The sequence below is a fragment of the Quercus suber genome, unplaced genomic scaffold (assembly GCF_002906115.3).
Source record: "Quercus suber isolate HL8 unplaced genomic scaffold, Cork oak 2.0 scaffold_186, whole genome shotgun sequence".
NCBI classification, from domain to species: domain Eukaryota; kingdom Viridiplantae; phylum Streptophyta; class Magnoliopsida; order Fagales; family Fagaceae; genus Quercus; species Quercus suber.
In genome coordinates, this window is record NW_027069644.1 from 321,081 (window position 1) to 336,832 (window position 15,752).

General features: G+C 39.7%; 1 protein-coding gene and 1 long non-coding RNA gene across 3 annotated transcripts; both read left to right on the plus strand.

Annotated features, from left to right (window-relative positions):
* Window positions 1-477: 477 nt before the first annotated feature.
* Window positions 478-1,034, plus strand: LOC112024342 (defective in cullin neddylation protein AAR3; the record flags this gene model as incomplete). The annotated part of the gene is given in 2 exon segments (XM_065778579.1): window positions 478-566; window positions 679-1,034. Coding segments are annotated over 2 exon segments (445 nt in total), but the record flags the coding sequence as incomplete, so codon positions are not given.
* Window positions 1,035-2,088: 1,054 nt separating this feature from the next.
* On the plus strand, window positions 2,089-3,912 carry LOC112024343 (uncharacterized). 2 transcript variants are annotated; one of them, XR_010630961.1, is made up of 3 exons: window positions 2,089-2,285; window positions 3,167-3,226; window positions 3,526-3,912. It is a non-coding gene; the product is annotated as an uncharacterized LOC112024343 (long non-coding RNA). The 2 variants fall into 2 exon arrangements; XR_010630960.1 differs by having other exon boundaries at window positions 2,094-2,285; window positions 3,531-3,912.
* Window positions 3,913-15,752: the final 11,840 nt, after the last annotated feature.

Below are 15,752 nucleotides of genomic sequence, written 5' to 3' on the forward strand. Positions count from 1 at the left end.
TTAGTCATTTGAGTGTGTGCATTCTTTAATTTTGTGCTGATGAGCTCTAGGTCAAATGGTGCCTCCTACTCTATAAAAATCTGTTGAGGGTGAAAGTCGTGGCTTCAAATCTATTGGGGGTGTGTTACCTTCTAATGAAACGATCTATTTTTATTTTAATTAAATTTTGGGAGCTCACTTACAAATGGAAAAGCAAGTTACCAGTGGAGTTTATTGTAGATACGTGGACTTTGGTTTAATTTCTGTCAGTGATGTGGCAGTAGCCTGTACGAGCTATAAGGCTTGGAGTTCCTGGTGCTGGACCATTATATTAGATAGGCTCTTCCACTTCATTATAAGAGTTGTGCCTGGAATATATGCACAAGAAAAGCATAAAAACTTTTGATATTTAATTATGATTGACTAATGCTGCACTTTCTCCCTTCGCTAATTTGGCATCTCAGAGATTTAATGACTAATGTATCTTTTGTTGTGCAGGGTATCGGGAACTAACGATAATGCTAACTTCTTCTGTAACTGTGGTAATTCAGAATCCCAGTCATCCGTATTCGAGGAACCTCTTCCTGGTATGTCAATCCATGCAAAAACATATAGGTTGATTTCAATTGTTACTGAAATAGAGGCTTGTATGCAACAAAATATGAGTTGTGGTCCAACAATTTGGTGGTTTTGTCACAGGATTGAAAGATTTTCCTGGTTTGAAGAGGAAGGTACTTGAGGACCTTCAACAGGATGAAATGAGGTCCTTATCCACCTTCCCCCACTATACAGACCTGGATCCTGCTTTGAGTTTTAAGAGAATCAGGCTGACTGCTCCCAGACCGGCAAACTGGGAGGATAATCCACCAGGTAATACTACAGAAGATTGCATGGAAATCACGAGACATAATAGTCCATTGTGCTCTTCCAAGTCTCCATGTGCAGTTGAAGGTTGTTTGTCTAAGGGCTTTGCAGGGCTTCTTTCAACACGCGTCTATTTGCAGTTTGATCAAGAAAGGAGAGTTTCCTTCACATGGAGCTCCCAGCGGAGTTAAACTATAGGAAAATTTCCATTACGAGTTGAAATGAGTGGATGTATTTGTCTGGCTTCTGGTTATAATAATGTATTTCCATCAGCTTATGTTTTCGTGGGGTCTTATTGTTTGTTGTTGAACGTTAATTTATCTTATTTCTCGATTGAAAAATCAATAAAAGAGTAATGTTTCTTTTGTCCTTCAATAGTTAATTATTTCACGTATTGAATCATAAATGACTTTTGATTGTTTATGGTTGATTATGGTGCAATTTTTGAAGTTGGTTCAGCTAAAACAGAGACATAATCTTTTGGTTTAGGAACGTACAGGATAACTAGTAAGATATTTGGAACATTACTTGAAAAGCATCTATCCTTTTGTCCTTGCTTCCCATCCTTCCAGTTTTAAGTCTCCAACTCTTCCTCTCAATGCTTTTTTCATCCAACTAGAAAAAAGCTCAGGATACCAATCAGAGACATTACAATTTTCAATTTTCTTACTCTTAATGATAAACAGTGATACCTGCCTGTTAGGCGGAATATTGTGCCCCTAAGCCGTAAGGCTTGGGGAAGTTGGGAACTCCCAATGAAGTAGCAGTCCCCTGGGGGGTGGGGGGTGGTGGTGGTGGTGGTGGTGGTGTGGGGGAGGGGTAGATTTTAGGTAGGTTTCTAACCCAAAAAAAAAAATGATAAACAGAGAGTGGACTGGTAACCATATGGGATTTCTGTGTCTGATGTTTTCAATCATCCTCCTTTCCTTCTCTTCTCTTTCTTCTTTTTTTTTTTTTTTTTTTTTTTTTTGTGTAAGATGGAAATTTTATTCTAATTTAATGTAAGTATATATGAGCGTGAAATTTCCTTTTGGAGCCTTTTCCTACAATTAAGATTGTGCTGCCATGCAGGAAAAGTGCCCATCTAAAATTCTGCCACATTCACAATTAAAAAGTGATAATTATCTTATCAAAAAAAAAAAAAAAGTGATAAATTATATTGTTTCACGTTAAAACACCGTTTGATAGTTTCTCCATATATAAATAAATAAATAAATAAATAAATAAAAACTGGTTAAAATACAATTAAATGACTTGCAAAATGCTCTCAAAAAAAACTGGCAATACAGAGATGAAAAAAAAAAAAAAAAAAACTTGTGATACAGACTACAGATATAGACCACCATCCGTTTCCTCGCCAGACTTAAACCACCTGAACTGCATGCACATAGAAAAAGAAAAATCTGCCACCATTAGAGAGACAGACCATGTACCCATAACCGGTAAAGTTATTGTTTTCGTTTTTGTTATTGTTTTTTTCTTTTTCGTTTTCAAATATAGGAATTGAATATAATTTAGGTTTGAATTTCTTGGTTGGATTGGTTTAGATTTAGATTTACATATACGCTACACATAACCTATCGTTTTTTTTTTCATTGTTAAAATTTATGGATTAATTTTTATTTAGATTTGGTTATTTTAGTCGGATTGATATCAAATTTAGGTGTTTGGATTAAATTTGATTTTGATGAAGGAATCTGGGTAAGAATGCTTTAGTTTGGGGTATTCGAGTTAAATTAGGGATTGGGTTTTTATAGTTTTTTCAATAAAAGAAAACTAACCCCTTTAAATACACGGCAAAGGCTTGCAATACTCTAAAAAAATAAAAAAATAAATAAAAACTTGCGATACAGAGATAGAGAAGAAGAAAAAAAACCTGCGATACAGAGATAGAGAAGGAAGAAAAAAAAACATATGACATAGATATAGACCACCTTTTGTTCCCTCGCCGGACTTAGACAACCGGAATTGCAAGCACATAGAGAAAGAAAATCTGCCACCATTACATTGTCGGAACCAACACTAGTTCATTTTTCTCTTTTTTTTTTTTTTTTGATATCTTTTTTTTTTTCTTCAGATTTGGGTATGCAATGTTACTTTTTATTGAGCTTTTTTGTTGTATAGGTTTAGATTTGATTTTGGCTTTGATTCATTTTTGTTTCGGGTTTTTGAGTTCTTCATGAAATTTTCATTGGGATCAAATAAGTATAGAATTGAATATTACGTTGATATTTCTTTTTTCTTTTTCAATCTTATTTTAGGTTTTTTTTTTTTTTTTTTTTTTTTTTTTTTTTTTTGTTTTTTTTGTTGGAACCACATGCAGGCAGAGATATAGTCTGGAAGGCACAAAGAGAGAGGCCGCATACCCATTACCCCATAATGAGTAAAGTTATTGCTTTATTTTATTTTATTTTATTTTTTATTATGGTTTTCAAGTTTGGGGATTGAATATGATTTAGGTTTGAATTTCTTGGTTGGATTGATTTAGATTTGGCTATTCTTCCATGTAGGAAAAATACCCACTTAAAAAACAAACACGCGTAAAACAAACTTGAAACACCACACTCAAAGAAAATCGATGCATCTATTCAGACCCAAAGAAAAATGATGTATCTGTTGTTGTTTTTGTGATGTATGTCCACGGGCTGTATTTCTGCTGCTTCATATTCTTTTTTTTTGCAGGACAGGTTTAGGATTTTTTGCAAAATCTGTGCTTACAGGCAGGCTGAGTGTAATCTTTGTTGCTATTTCTGTGATGTATGTCCATGGGCTATATTTTTGCTGCTGCATATTTTGTTTTCTATAGAACAAGTTCAGGATTTTCTGCATAATCTGTGCTTACAAGGGGGTAATTGTAATATCTGTTGCTGTTTTTGTTTCTGTATTGTATGTCTATGGGTTGTATTTATTTTGTTGCATATTTTGTTTTCTACAAAACAGGTCTTCATTCCCCTGTATTTATGCTTACAGGGTTGTTATGTTTGTACATGCATTTCCCTTTTATCAAATATTTACTTTAAAGCAAATGTATCCAATTTCAAAATGATATGGGTATTTTTTGTTCCTTGATTTTGGGCTCCACTAGGCTTTTATTTTATTTTTATAAGTGCCTCTTCTTGCATGTATGGCAGTAGGGAATGATTTTGTAATGAGTCTCCTATCATTTGTCCTCTAGATCATACAAACATGTATATTCATGTCCCCGTGTTGATTCTCTAAAATCATATTTTAGAAGTGATACAAATTCTATTTTCATGTTTTTTAAAAAGGTGATAATTGTTATATTTGTAATTAAAGGAATAAAGTAAACATATTGCAATGATGCAAAAAGTGAATTTCACCAATTAGAGACGTAGGGAGAAGAGTGACATTCTAAAATATTGCAAAAATCATTCTCAACTTACATCCTTATTGGTATACTTTTTTGCTCAAATTTATAGCCCTGCCTCTAAAAGGCTTCTATTCTTCCTACTAAAATTGATTTATTTATTTATTTATTTATTTTTAACTATTAATATACATCACAGTTGAAACAAAAATACAACTATTGCGTTTATGCTTTGATTGCATCACACGGTAAAAATTCAATAAACAAAACATAAAGCAAAAACCCTAGAAAATACAAGCTAACCTCTCAAATTAGTTGGATTGAACTAAGGGTGTCTATGAAGCAAATACCTACTCTTTTTACTTGGTAACACTATATGAATATTATATTGTTTGTGGCCAAAATGAGACCTTGATGTCTAATAATTTTTTGGATACTATTGATGAAATTTTAAGAGTTCATTCTCATTTGTGAATGTTTAGAAAGTAAGATGACTTTAGAATCCAAATGGATCTCTATAGACTTATAGGGGATAAACTTGGTAATAGATGTGTTATCTCATATAAATTGTGTATTCATTTATTTACATTTTGTATATAGGTGAATATTATTACGAGGAGGTTGCCGGTAGAGCGTATGATCTTGCTACCTTAAATAGAAAATTTATATCAGTAGTTAAACGAATAACATATTCAGTTTTAGACAAGGTTGAGATTTCTCAATTATATACAAAAAATTGTAATATTCAGTTTGATTTTTATACATGGTTGAGATTTCTCATAGTTAAACTGGCCTTCATTTGGGCTCTAATCAATATTTTGTTGCTTTAATACAATTGGTAGGCTTCACCCATGGTTTCTTACATTTTCATATTTTTACATTATAAACATTGTCTACATTTTCCTTTGGTGTGGTAGGTATTGTCATAAAAAAAGTGAAATTGATAATTTGGTTTAATTAATGGCACTACATTTTTGGAATCACTCTTATAGTGAGTGTAGGGATGTTAGGCCCAGTAGAATATATTGGGCCGGAGGCCCAGCCTGAGAACATCTAGTAGTCCGAGAACGGGTAAACGTATTATAGAGATCGGTACTAATAAATAAAGGAAGGGATTTAGGCTTGGTGTTCTAGGGGGGTGATTCGAGAAAGAATGCTTCATCGGCTGAGCAAAGTCGAGGTCGAAAGGTGTGATCTGACATCAAGAGGAACGTTTCAGACAATTCTACTGTTGAGGATAAGTATCAGAAAGGAACAAGACAAAAGGGGGCTGTGAAATATCTAAGAGAAAGTTGCTACCATCGCATTAAATGTTTTACAGCTAACTCTCTAGCTCCATTTATGTGGAGAAGACCCTTGAACAGTACTGCCTTGGCTACCCCGACTCTATAGGGCTTGAAAGGGTGTTCGATGAGACAAGCACTCAAGTGGTGGCCTAGAAGATCAACAAATGGAGGGCCAAGATCATCTAAAAGGAGAGATATAATGTAAGAGACCCTCCCTGAAGAGAGGATCGAGAAATTAAGAGAAAAACACTGTAGCAATCAAGAGTTAAACTTGCAATCAAACTTGAGAGAAATATATAAGAACTGATCTCCTCGGATTGTGCTGAGGATGATTTGCTTTAGATTAAACCATTCTCTTTTCATTTTCTTGTGATCTGAATCCACTTTACTTGTTGTCCAACTCATTAAAGCCCAGTTTTCTAACTCACTTTCTACAAATTCATTGTATTGGGCTTTTTGGGCCTAAGTTCATCCATCCTTTGGGCTAGGGACCCATATTGTGTACTTACAATTGGCACCGTTTGTGGGAATTCTAGTGCGGTAGTGATTTTTACGTCCAACCATGGTAGGTTCAGGTTCGAATATGGAGGAATCTATAGGGTTCTAATGTCAATATCATTTTGTTAATCTTGAGCACAGAAGGGACTGGGAGGTTAGTGTGCATACCACCCATACTAGCAAGAGCCAGTCTCGAAGCGAGAGCCGCCTTTCTCATGAGGAGAATACCAAAGCCATGCAATTGGAGATTGATCACTTGAAGAGGAAGTTGTGCCATGAACAGCGAAGGCGAACTCCCTCCAATTCTGACTTCTCTTCTGACGATGAGAAGGATGGTAGTTATAGACCCAGATCAAGGACTCCTCCTAGTGAGTCTTTCTCGTATGATGAGGACTACCACCATAAGCGTAGATGCAGGAACTCGTCTTCCAAAGGCTTGGGAAATGACGTGATGTGCAGAGTGCTTAACCAAATTTCCAGGTTACCTTTCACGTGCATAATTAAGGAAGGGAGACTTCCTCGGCGGTTCACTCAGCCAATGTTTACCATGTACAATGGTTGAACAGACCTTATGGAGCATGTGAGCCACTTCAATCAGAGGATGGCTGTGCACTCCAAGAATGAAGCCTTGATGCGTAAGGTGTTCCCCTCTAGTGTAGGGCCCATGGCCATAAGGTGATTTGATGGCTTGGGAGCAAGTTCCATTAATTCCTTTAAGGAACTCACTTAGGCATTTGGATCTCACTTTATTACATGCAGTAGGGTTCCTCGGCCCTTAGATTTCCTACTGTTTATGGCCATGCGAGAAGGGGAGACCCTGAAAACGTACTCGGACAGATACTGAGAGATGTTTAACAAAATAGATGGTGACTTTAACAATGTGGCCATTAGGACTTTCAAGGTCGGCTTACCTGCCGAGCATGGTTTGAGGAAGTCTTTGACTAAAAAACCTGCTACTAGTGTAAGCTAGCTCATGGACCAAATTGACAAGTACAAGAGGGTCAAGGAAGACCAACAACAAGGGAAAGGGAAGGCTAAGGTGGTCCCTCAAGAGAGAAGGGACTTCAGGTCAGACCGATACAAAAATAATATACCTCGAAGGGATTTTGCTAGGCAATCTGGGCCTATGGCTCCTTAGATAGTTAACACGGTGTTTCGCAGTACATCAAGTCTTGGAGAAGATTAAGAACGAGTCATACTTCAAATGGCTAAACAAGATGGGAGGAGACCTCATGAGGTGCAACCAAAATCTTCATTGCCAGTACCACCAGGAATAAGGACATACTACCGAGGACTGTAGAACTTTGTGGAATCATATGGAGCAGTTGGTCAAAGATGGAAGGTTAAAACAATTTTTATATCAGCCTAATGGGCAAAGAGACTAAGCAGGGTCAAAGGCTCCGAGGAATGCTTCTTCAAGGCCCCCTTTAGGCACCATTAATGTCATCTTTACGACCTCGGGAAGAACCGGCTCTCACCTCTCCAGGGTAATGTTTGTAGTCCGGCTACTTGCCGAGGACTCAAGACTTGAGCCGAAGAGGGCTAGAGTGGAAAACTGGTCGGCAATGAGTTTCTTTGAGGAGGGCAAGATGGGAACCATATAGCCGCATGATGATGTCCTAGTGGTCACCCTCAGGATAAGGGGGTATGATGTTAAGAGGGTGATGGTAGATCAAGGTAGTAGAGCAGAGATTATGTACCCTGACTTATACAACAGGCTAGGCCTAAAACCTGAGGACTTGATAGCTTATGATTTGCCTTTAGTATGCTTCGATGGGAAAGTTGTCATTCTTAAGGGCCAGATTTGACTGCCCGTACAAGCAGGATCAGAGGTGGTGGAGGTGAATTTCATTGTAGTCGATGCCTATTCTCCTTACACAGCCATTGTGGAAAAACCCTGGCTTCATGCCCTAGGAGTCGTTTCCTCCTCTCTGCATTTGAAGGTAAAATATCCGTTTAGGGATCGGATTGAAGAGCCGGTTGGGCTAGTCCGCAGTGAGACAGTGCCTGATTGCTGCAATAATGCATCGGCCAAGAATGGAGTCCTCAGCCTCTACTGAGAAGAGCTTATAACAATAAAGGACTCCGGTGTTACCCATGAAAGAGATAGTGAGGGGGCAAAATGTGAGAATTTAGAGAAGATTGCAGTAAATGGTGATCCAGAGAAGTTTTTTAGGTCGGAACTTAGTTGCCTCCCTAGGAGAAGGAGGAGCTAATCATGTTTCTAAGGAGAAATATTGATGTGTTTGCATGGACTGCTTATGAAGCTCCCGGGGTGGACTCAGACCTCATTTGCCATCATCTAAATGTCAACCCGGCTGTCCTCCGTAAGAAGCATCCACCTCAGCTCTCATCTATAGAGCATTCTGATGCTGTCAAGGAGAAAGTAAACAAGTTTAAGCAGGCTGGGGCTATTAAGGATGTGTTCTACCATGAATGGTTGACTAATATGGTGGTAGTGAAAAAGAAGAATGGGAAGTGGCGGGTATGTGTAGACTTCACAGATCTGAACAAAGCTTGCCCTAAGGATCCTTTCCCCATGCTTTGAATAGATCAGTTGGTGGATGCCATTGTGGGCTATCCTCGGATGAGCTTTCTGGACATCTTTCAAGGGTACCACCAGATACCTTTGGCTTTGGATGATCAAAAGAAGATAGCCTTTGTTACTTCTATTGGGAATTACCATTACAAGGCGATGCCTTTTGGTTTAAAGAATGTGGGATCTACCTATTAGAGGATGATAACCAGGATGTTTGAGCTACAACTGGGAAAAAATATTGAGGTTTATATAGATGATATGGTGGTGAAGGGTAAGTTAGAGTTCAAGCACGTTAATGACCTCGGCAATATCTTTGAGATATTAAGAAAACACAAGTTGCGCCTTAATGCTTCTAAATGTTCTTTTGGTGTTGGTTTAGGAAAGTTCTTGGGATATATGGTCACTCACCATGGAATTGAAGTCAACCCTGACCAAATTAAAGTAATTAACAATTTGCAGCCACCTTGGAATCCCAAAGAGGTCTAGAAGTTGACAGGGATGATTACTGCTCTGAACCGGTTCATTTCTCGGTTAGCAGATAGGTGTAGGCCTTTCTTCCAATTGTTGAACAAGTGGAAATGGTTTGAATGGACTGAGGAGTGTGTCCTGACCTTCCAGCAATTGAAGGAATACCTATCTTGGCCACCTATTATGTCCAGGCCTGAGGTGGATAAAGTTTTGTTTGCTTACATTGCTATGGCTTCCTATGCGGTGAGTCTGGTGCTTGTGCGATTTAATAGTGGTGTACAGAGGCCAGTTTATTATGTGAGAAAATCACTACATGAGGTCGGGGTCCGTTACCTAGGGATGGCAATAAAAGCCCGACCCGCGGGTACCCGATCCAGCCCGACCCTAATGGGTCGGATTTTACCCGGCCCGATAAATAATAGGGTCGGGTATGGGTCTTTTAAAAAAAACCCGAAGCGGGTCCGGGTCGGGTTCGGGTTTTTGTCATACCCGACCCGGACCCGACCCGTTTAAGTATAAATTACCAAAAACCCTTATATATATATAACCTAAAAAAACCCTACTTCCTCCCATATCCATACTCAGCCGTCCCACTCCCCAACCATTTCCCTCACTTTCCTCTCCTTCTCTCACTCACGCACTCACCCTCTTCTCCCTCTCTCACTCACAGATTCAACATCAAGCTCTGACCTCTGTCATCGCCGGCCTCAAGCACTGTCACCGTCAATCTCAAGCTGTGTCACTACCGGTCTCAAGATTGTCACAGGTTTGTTTCTCTCTTTCTTTGTCTTCTCTGAGCTTTAATCTATCTTCTCCAAGTGTAGCTTAGCCAAGATCTGCCACCTCCGCCAAGATCTGCCATTGCCAAGATCTCTACTTTTTTTTTTTTTTTTAGGTTCGTTACTTGGTGCCTGAAAGGGGTATTATTGAGTATATTCATTTGTGGAATTTGTTTTGTAGATTTTTGAACTTGATGTAATGGTCCCGGATTTGGATTTGGGGGATTTATTTTGTATATATTTGAACTTGTGGCAAATCTTGTTGTAAGGAAGGAATTTTTATTTTATTTTATATATGTATTTGGGTTATGTATATAGGATTTATGTATGGGTTTGTGATTTTTAAGTATTATTTCTTGTGATTTCTGTATTTGGGTTTGTGATTTTGAAAGAGAAAGTGAGAAATCTAAAAGTAAATTATTGTAGATTTATGTGAAATTTGAAATCTAAAATAATTATTGTAAATTAAATTAGTATAGAAATCTGAGATTTATTAAATTAATTACGAGAATTTTTTTCAAAAAAAAAAAAAATTGAGCCACGGTTTAGGCCCTTAGGATGTAAGATTGGGCCCTAAAGTGAGCGGGGCCCGCGGGGCCCAACGGGGCGGGTTTGGGCCTCAGGAAAAAAACTCGTTTACTAAACGGGTCGGGTCCAGGCCACGGGTTTTGGCCCGCGGGGCGGGTCCAGGTATGAAAAAACTCGGCCCAAACCCGACCCATTGCCATTCCTACCATTACCTACCACTGGAGAAGGCCATTTTGGCAGTGGTGCATGCTACGCATAAGCTTCCCTACTACTTTCAATCACACACAGTTGTTGTCCTCACCCAACTTCCACTTAGATCTTTACTTCAGAGTGCTGATTATACCGGGAGGATTGCTAAGAGGGGTATGATCGTAGGGGCTTTTAATATCAAGTACATACTTCACACCTCTGTCAAGGGTCAGGTCCTCACTGATCTGGTGGCTGAGTTTGTTGAAACCCCATTTGAAGAAAAGTTGAGAAATAGAACATGGATGAAAAATCAGTTGGCATGGTCTCCTTGCAAGAGCCTTTACTTTGGAGAGTACACGTTGATGGTGCAGCAAATGCAAGCGGATCTGAAGTGAAGCTAGTTATAATTTCTCCTGAGAAGATCATTATTGAAAAATCCTTAAGGTTGGGCTTCTCGGTCACCAATAATGAAGTTGAGTATGAAACTTTGTTGGTAGGAATGACCATGGTTCAGGAAATGGGTGGAAAAGTAGTAGAGATATTCTCAGATTCAAGGCTAGTTGTGGGCCAAGTTCAGGAGGAGTTGGAGGCCAGGGACTTGAGAATGCAAGAATACTTAAGTCAGGTTAGGCATTTACAGTCAGAGTTTGAGTCTTTCAAATTACAACACACTCTTAGAAGTGGAAACACCCATGCTGATTCTCTGGCCACGCTTGCAACCTCCTCGACACAGAGCTCGCCTCGGGTTATATTTGTTGAAGATTTGTGTAAGCCCACTGAGATGAAGAATGAGGTGGTCCATATCCATCAAATTAGGATGGGACCTAGTTGGATGGACTTCATAGTACTGTTCCTTAAAGAGGATATCTTACCTGAAGAGAAGTCAGAGGCTGACAATGTGCGAAGAAAGGCTCATTGGTTTTGGCTGTTCGAGGACCATAAGTTGTATAAGCGCTCTTTTTCTAGGCCGTACTTGCTGTGCATACACCCTAAGGCATCAGAGTTACTTCTGGAGGAGTTATATGAAGTTTGTGGAAGCCACATAGAAGGAAGATCCTTGTCTCACAAAGACCTTACACAGGGATATTGGTGGTTGAACATGCAGAAGGAAGCACAAGAATATATGAAAAAGTGTGACTAGTGTCAAAGATTTGCTTCAAACATTCATCAACTAGGAGGAGTCCTTAATCCTCTGTTTAGCCCTTGGCATTTTGCTCAATGGGACTTAGATATTGTTGGACCTTTTCCTAAGGTAGTAGGGAATAAGAGATGGTTGCTGGTCGACATAGATTACTTCACCAAGTGGGTTAAAGCTGAACAATTGGCAAATATCAGGGACATGGATTCTAAGAGATTTGTTTGGAAAAATATTGTCACTCGGTTTGGGATCCCCCACACCCTCATCTTTGATAATTGTCTTCAATTTAATACTAAAGTCTTCAGGAGGTATTTTTTTTACCTGAAAATTACAAATAGGTATTCCACTCGGGCTTATCCTTAGGGGAATGGGCATGTCGAGGCTGTTAATAAAGTTATAATGGGTGGACTCAAGAAGAGGTTGGATGATGCAATGGGAAAATGGGTGGAAGAGCTGTCATACGTCCTTTGGACATATTGGACCACACCTTGCAGATCAATAGGAGAGACACCCTTTTCAATGACTTATGGGGCTGAGGCTGTGATTCCTCTAGAGACAGGATCCCCAACACTAAGGACGAGCTCTTTTACCCCGAGCAGCAATGATGGGCTATTAGAGAAGAGTTTAGATTTAATTGAAGAGCAAAGAGAAAATGCTATGGTTCAACTGGCGTACTATCAACACAAGCTCAAGCAGGGGTACGACTCAAATGTAAGGCTAAGGCCACTAGTGCCTGGAGACTTAGTTTTAAGAAAGATTTTGGGCATTGCGAAGAACCTAGCATGGGGAAAGTTAGGGCCTAACTGGGAAGGGCCATATCGCATCACTCCAGTGGCTGGAATAGGTGCATGTTATCTTGAAGATCTAGATAAAAAAGTTGTACCACGCCCCTGGAATGTAAACAACCTGAGAATGTATTATTATTAATGAAAGCTTTCTTTACCATATTTTGGTTTATTATATTATGCGTCATGCTTTCTACTATTTGTTTGAATATCAAACAGAACCTTGGTCATACCTGGCTTCTCGGACTACATACCTTAAGTAAATTGATAATTTAAGTTATTTGTCTAAGTATTAAACAGAATCTTAGCTATGCTTGACTCCTCGGACTACATGCTTTAAGTAAATTAATACTTCCTGACATCTATCTAAGTATTAAACAGAACCTTAGCTATGCTTGACTCCTTAGACCACATGCTTTGGGTAAATTAATACATCCTGTTATTTTCCTAAGTATCAAACAGAACCTTGGTCATGTCTGGCTTCTCGAACCATATACCTTGGGTAAATTGATATCTTTTAATCATTTTTCTAAGTGTTAAACATAACCATAGTTATGTCTGGTTCCTCGAATCACCTACTTTGGGTAAATTAATACTTCATGACAGTTTTCCTTAGTATCAAACAGAACATTGGTCATGCCTGGCTTCTCGGACCACATATCTTGGGTAAATTGATATCTTTTAATTATTTTTCTAAGTATTAAACAGAACCATAGTTATGTCTGGTTTCTCGAACCACCTACTTTGGGTAAATTAATACTTTATGATAGTTTTCCTAAGTATAAAACAAAACCTTGGTCATGCTTGGCTCCTCGGCCCATATACCTTGGGTAAATTGATATTTTAAGTTATTTCCCAAGTATCAGGTAGAACTGGCCATGCTAAGTGGAAAAAATCTTTGTTGTAATAACATAATCAAATGAACACTTATGAGCATCACTTAAAGCATTTGAAAGTATGTCCATGATTCTGTTTGAAAATTGATTATCATCCCCAGTTCCTTAAACTTGTTGATAAATGGAAAACTAAGTGAAGCCTGATATGAATAAATGCTTTGCAATAATGTACATTTTTGAGATTAAGGTTACACTTTGCTGGGATTATGGACTTAGCAGGTTTAACTTGTTCTGTTGCTAATCATGTAGGATGCAATAACTATGCTATCACTTATGTAGATAACTAGACGGAGCTATATTTTATTTCCGTGTCAGTTAAGTGTTAAATAAAAAAAAAACTATGTTAGGATCAATATCAATATCACAAATATGAAGGAAAAACTCATAATTATCATTGATCTTAGCCTTAGAAAAAGGCCAATTGCAAAAGATCATACTGAATTACAAGTTCTGGAAAAAAAAAAAAAAGAAAAAAAGAAGAAGAAGAAGAAGAAGAAGAAGCTATTACTCTAAACTACTTATTCTTTATTACAAATTTCTCTTTTGGTGGACCCTTGGTAGTTTGGGAGAATGCTGCCTTTGAAGATCCTGAGTCTTTGCTTTTGAGGTTACCTTGGGCAGGCAATGGGAGAGTTGCTAGAACTATCTTCATTGTAGAGGGCACCTCTTTCTCTTTAGGTGGATCTTGAGGAACAATTGGGGGCTTGGTGGCATTAGGGGCCATTCCTTTATTAGCATCAGCTTCTTTTTCAGCAACCCCATGCTGTTGAGCCTCCTCAGACGGGTTGCTAGAGGAAGGAAGGGCCTTGGTCGGGCTGCCTTTCCCAAGTTTTGCCACCTCGAAGGAGGTGTCAGCCTTAGAACTGGCTGAGCTTGGTGCACGGATAGCAGGAGGTTAGTATACACTCTCTGCTTTCTTAAGTGCAGAAGAGGCCTCAACCTCAGCTTGGTTGAGGGCCTCATTCCACACCTGGAGGCAATAGTTTCTACATACCCCCGAGACCTTAGCCCTAAGGGCCTCATCGATCTCTGCCACCCCCACATTGTATCCTTCTTGCTCAGTTCATTCCCTTGCCTTCTCGGCCTCCTCAAGTTTCTTTTTTAGGGCGGCGATCTGTCCTTTGGAGGTGGCTAGCTGATCCTCGGCTTGATGAAGGAGCACCTGCTGACCTTTAACCTGCCTCTCAGCATTGTCCAAGGCGGCCTCTGCACTCTTTTTGTCCCTCTCTACCTCGGACAGTTTATTCTTCATATCATTTATTTTTTTCTCTTCCAAATTGAAGGCCTCCACGATCATGGTGGGCCTTCCTTCTTCTTCTTTCGTTTGCTAGTGGTAGAAGTTTATTATCTCCTCTGCTCGAAATGTGGCTTGAACGGCCTGTCGAGGAAAGAAACATAGATAAAATAAAAAAGAGAAGCAACAAAGGGAAGAAAAAGGAGGAAAGTCGTAGCATTTAAAAAAAAGAAAAGGCTAATTGAAAGACTTACCATTGCGAGGTCCCTCTTCAGATTAAGGAAGACCTCGTGCCTCCTCAGGGACCTTAAATCGGCCATGTCTTTAGGAAGCAGCAGTGCCTGCTCCACTGCATCGGCAACACGGCTGGCCTTTCCTCCTTGAAAGTCCCTAATAAAGGCATTTGCTGGCAGAGGAGCTCTATCTAGTATTGGAATGGGGGTCCAGGACAGAGGTGTGACCTGAGAATCACTCTTCTGGTTAGCGCCCGTTTCCCCTACTCTAACTTGTTTGACCCCTCTTTGGTACTCACCCTCTTGGGAGGAGTGGGTCTTTCCTTCTTCCACCACCTCCTTACCCTTTTGCTCCCTTTTTCTTTTAAGGTCGGCTAGTTCAAGTCGGAGGGGCTGGGTGGGTGGGTGGAGGGGTTGGGTGGGTGGAGGGGTGGGAAGCCTAGTCTAGGGTGCCTTCCCAAGTGCATTCCCCCCTGGTTGGGACTCCAGTAGTTCTTGCAAGGTGGACCTCGGCTTGCGTTGGAACCCTATATCGTCAGGTATGGAAGTAACTCCTCGGTGGAGACTGGATTGAGCTGGGAAAGAATGACTGAGGTCACCGGTTGAGACTTCAGGGGACAAAGGCTGATTAAAGACTTTGAAATTGCCTTCCGAGTCAGAATATTCAACAACCTCTTCCCCTTCCTTGATTGTGAGCTGGGACGAGGTTGCCTCATCTTCGGTAATGCGTTGGAAGGGCAGTGTTACCTTTGGTATGCCTTTCAGGATAGGATCAGTGGTGAGAGTGCCTTCTAGGATAGGACCGGTGGTGAGAAAGCCCAGAGCGGCAACACTGATCCGATTTAGGCGAGGGTCCTTTGCTTTGATGACGCACTTCGGCACCTGGTAGCTTTTGGAGATGGGGGTGTAGCCAAGGATTAGATGTGTTGCTCTGAGTTGATCATCACTATGGACGAACACCTCAGCCTTTAGTGTTTTATCTAGACTCGACTGGTTGACAAGGCTAAA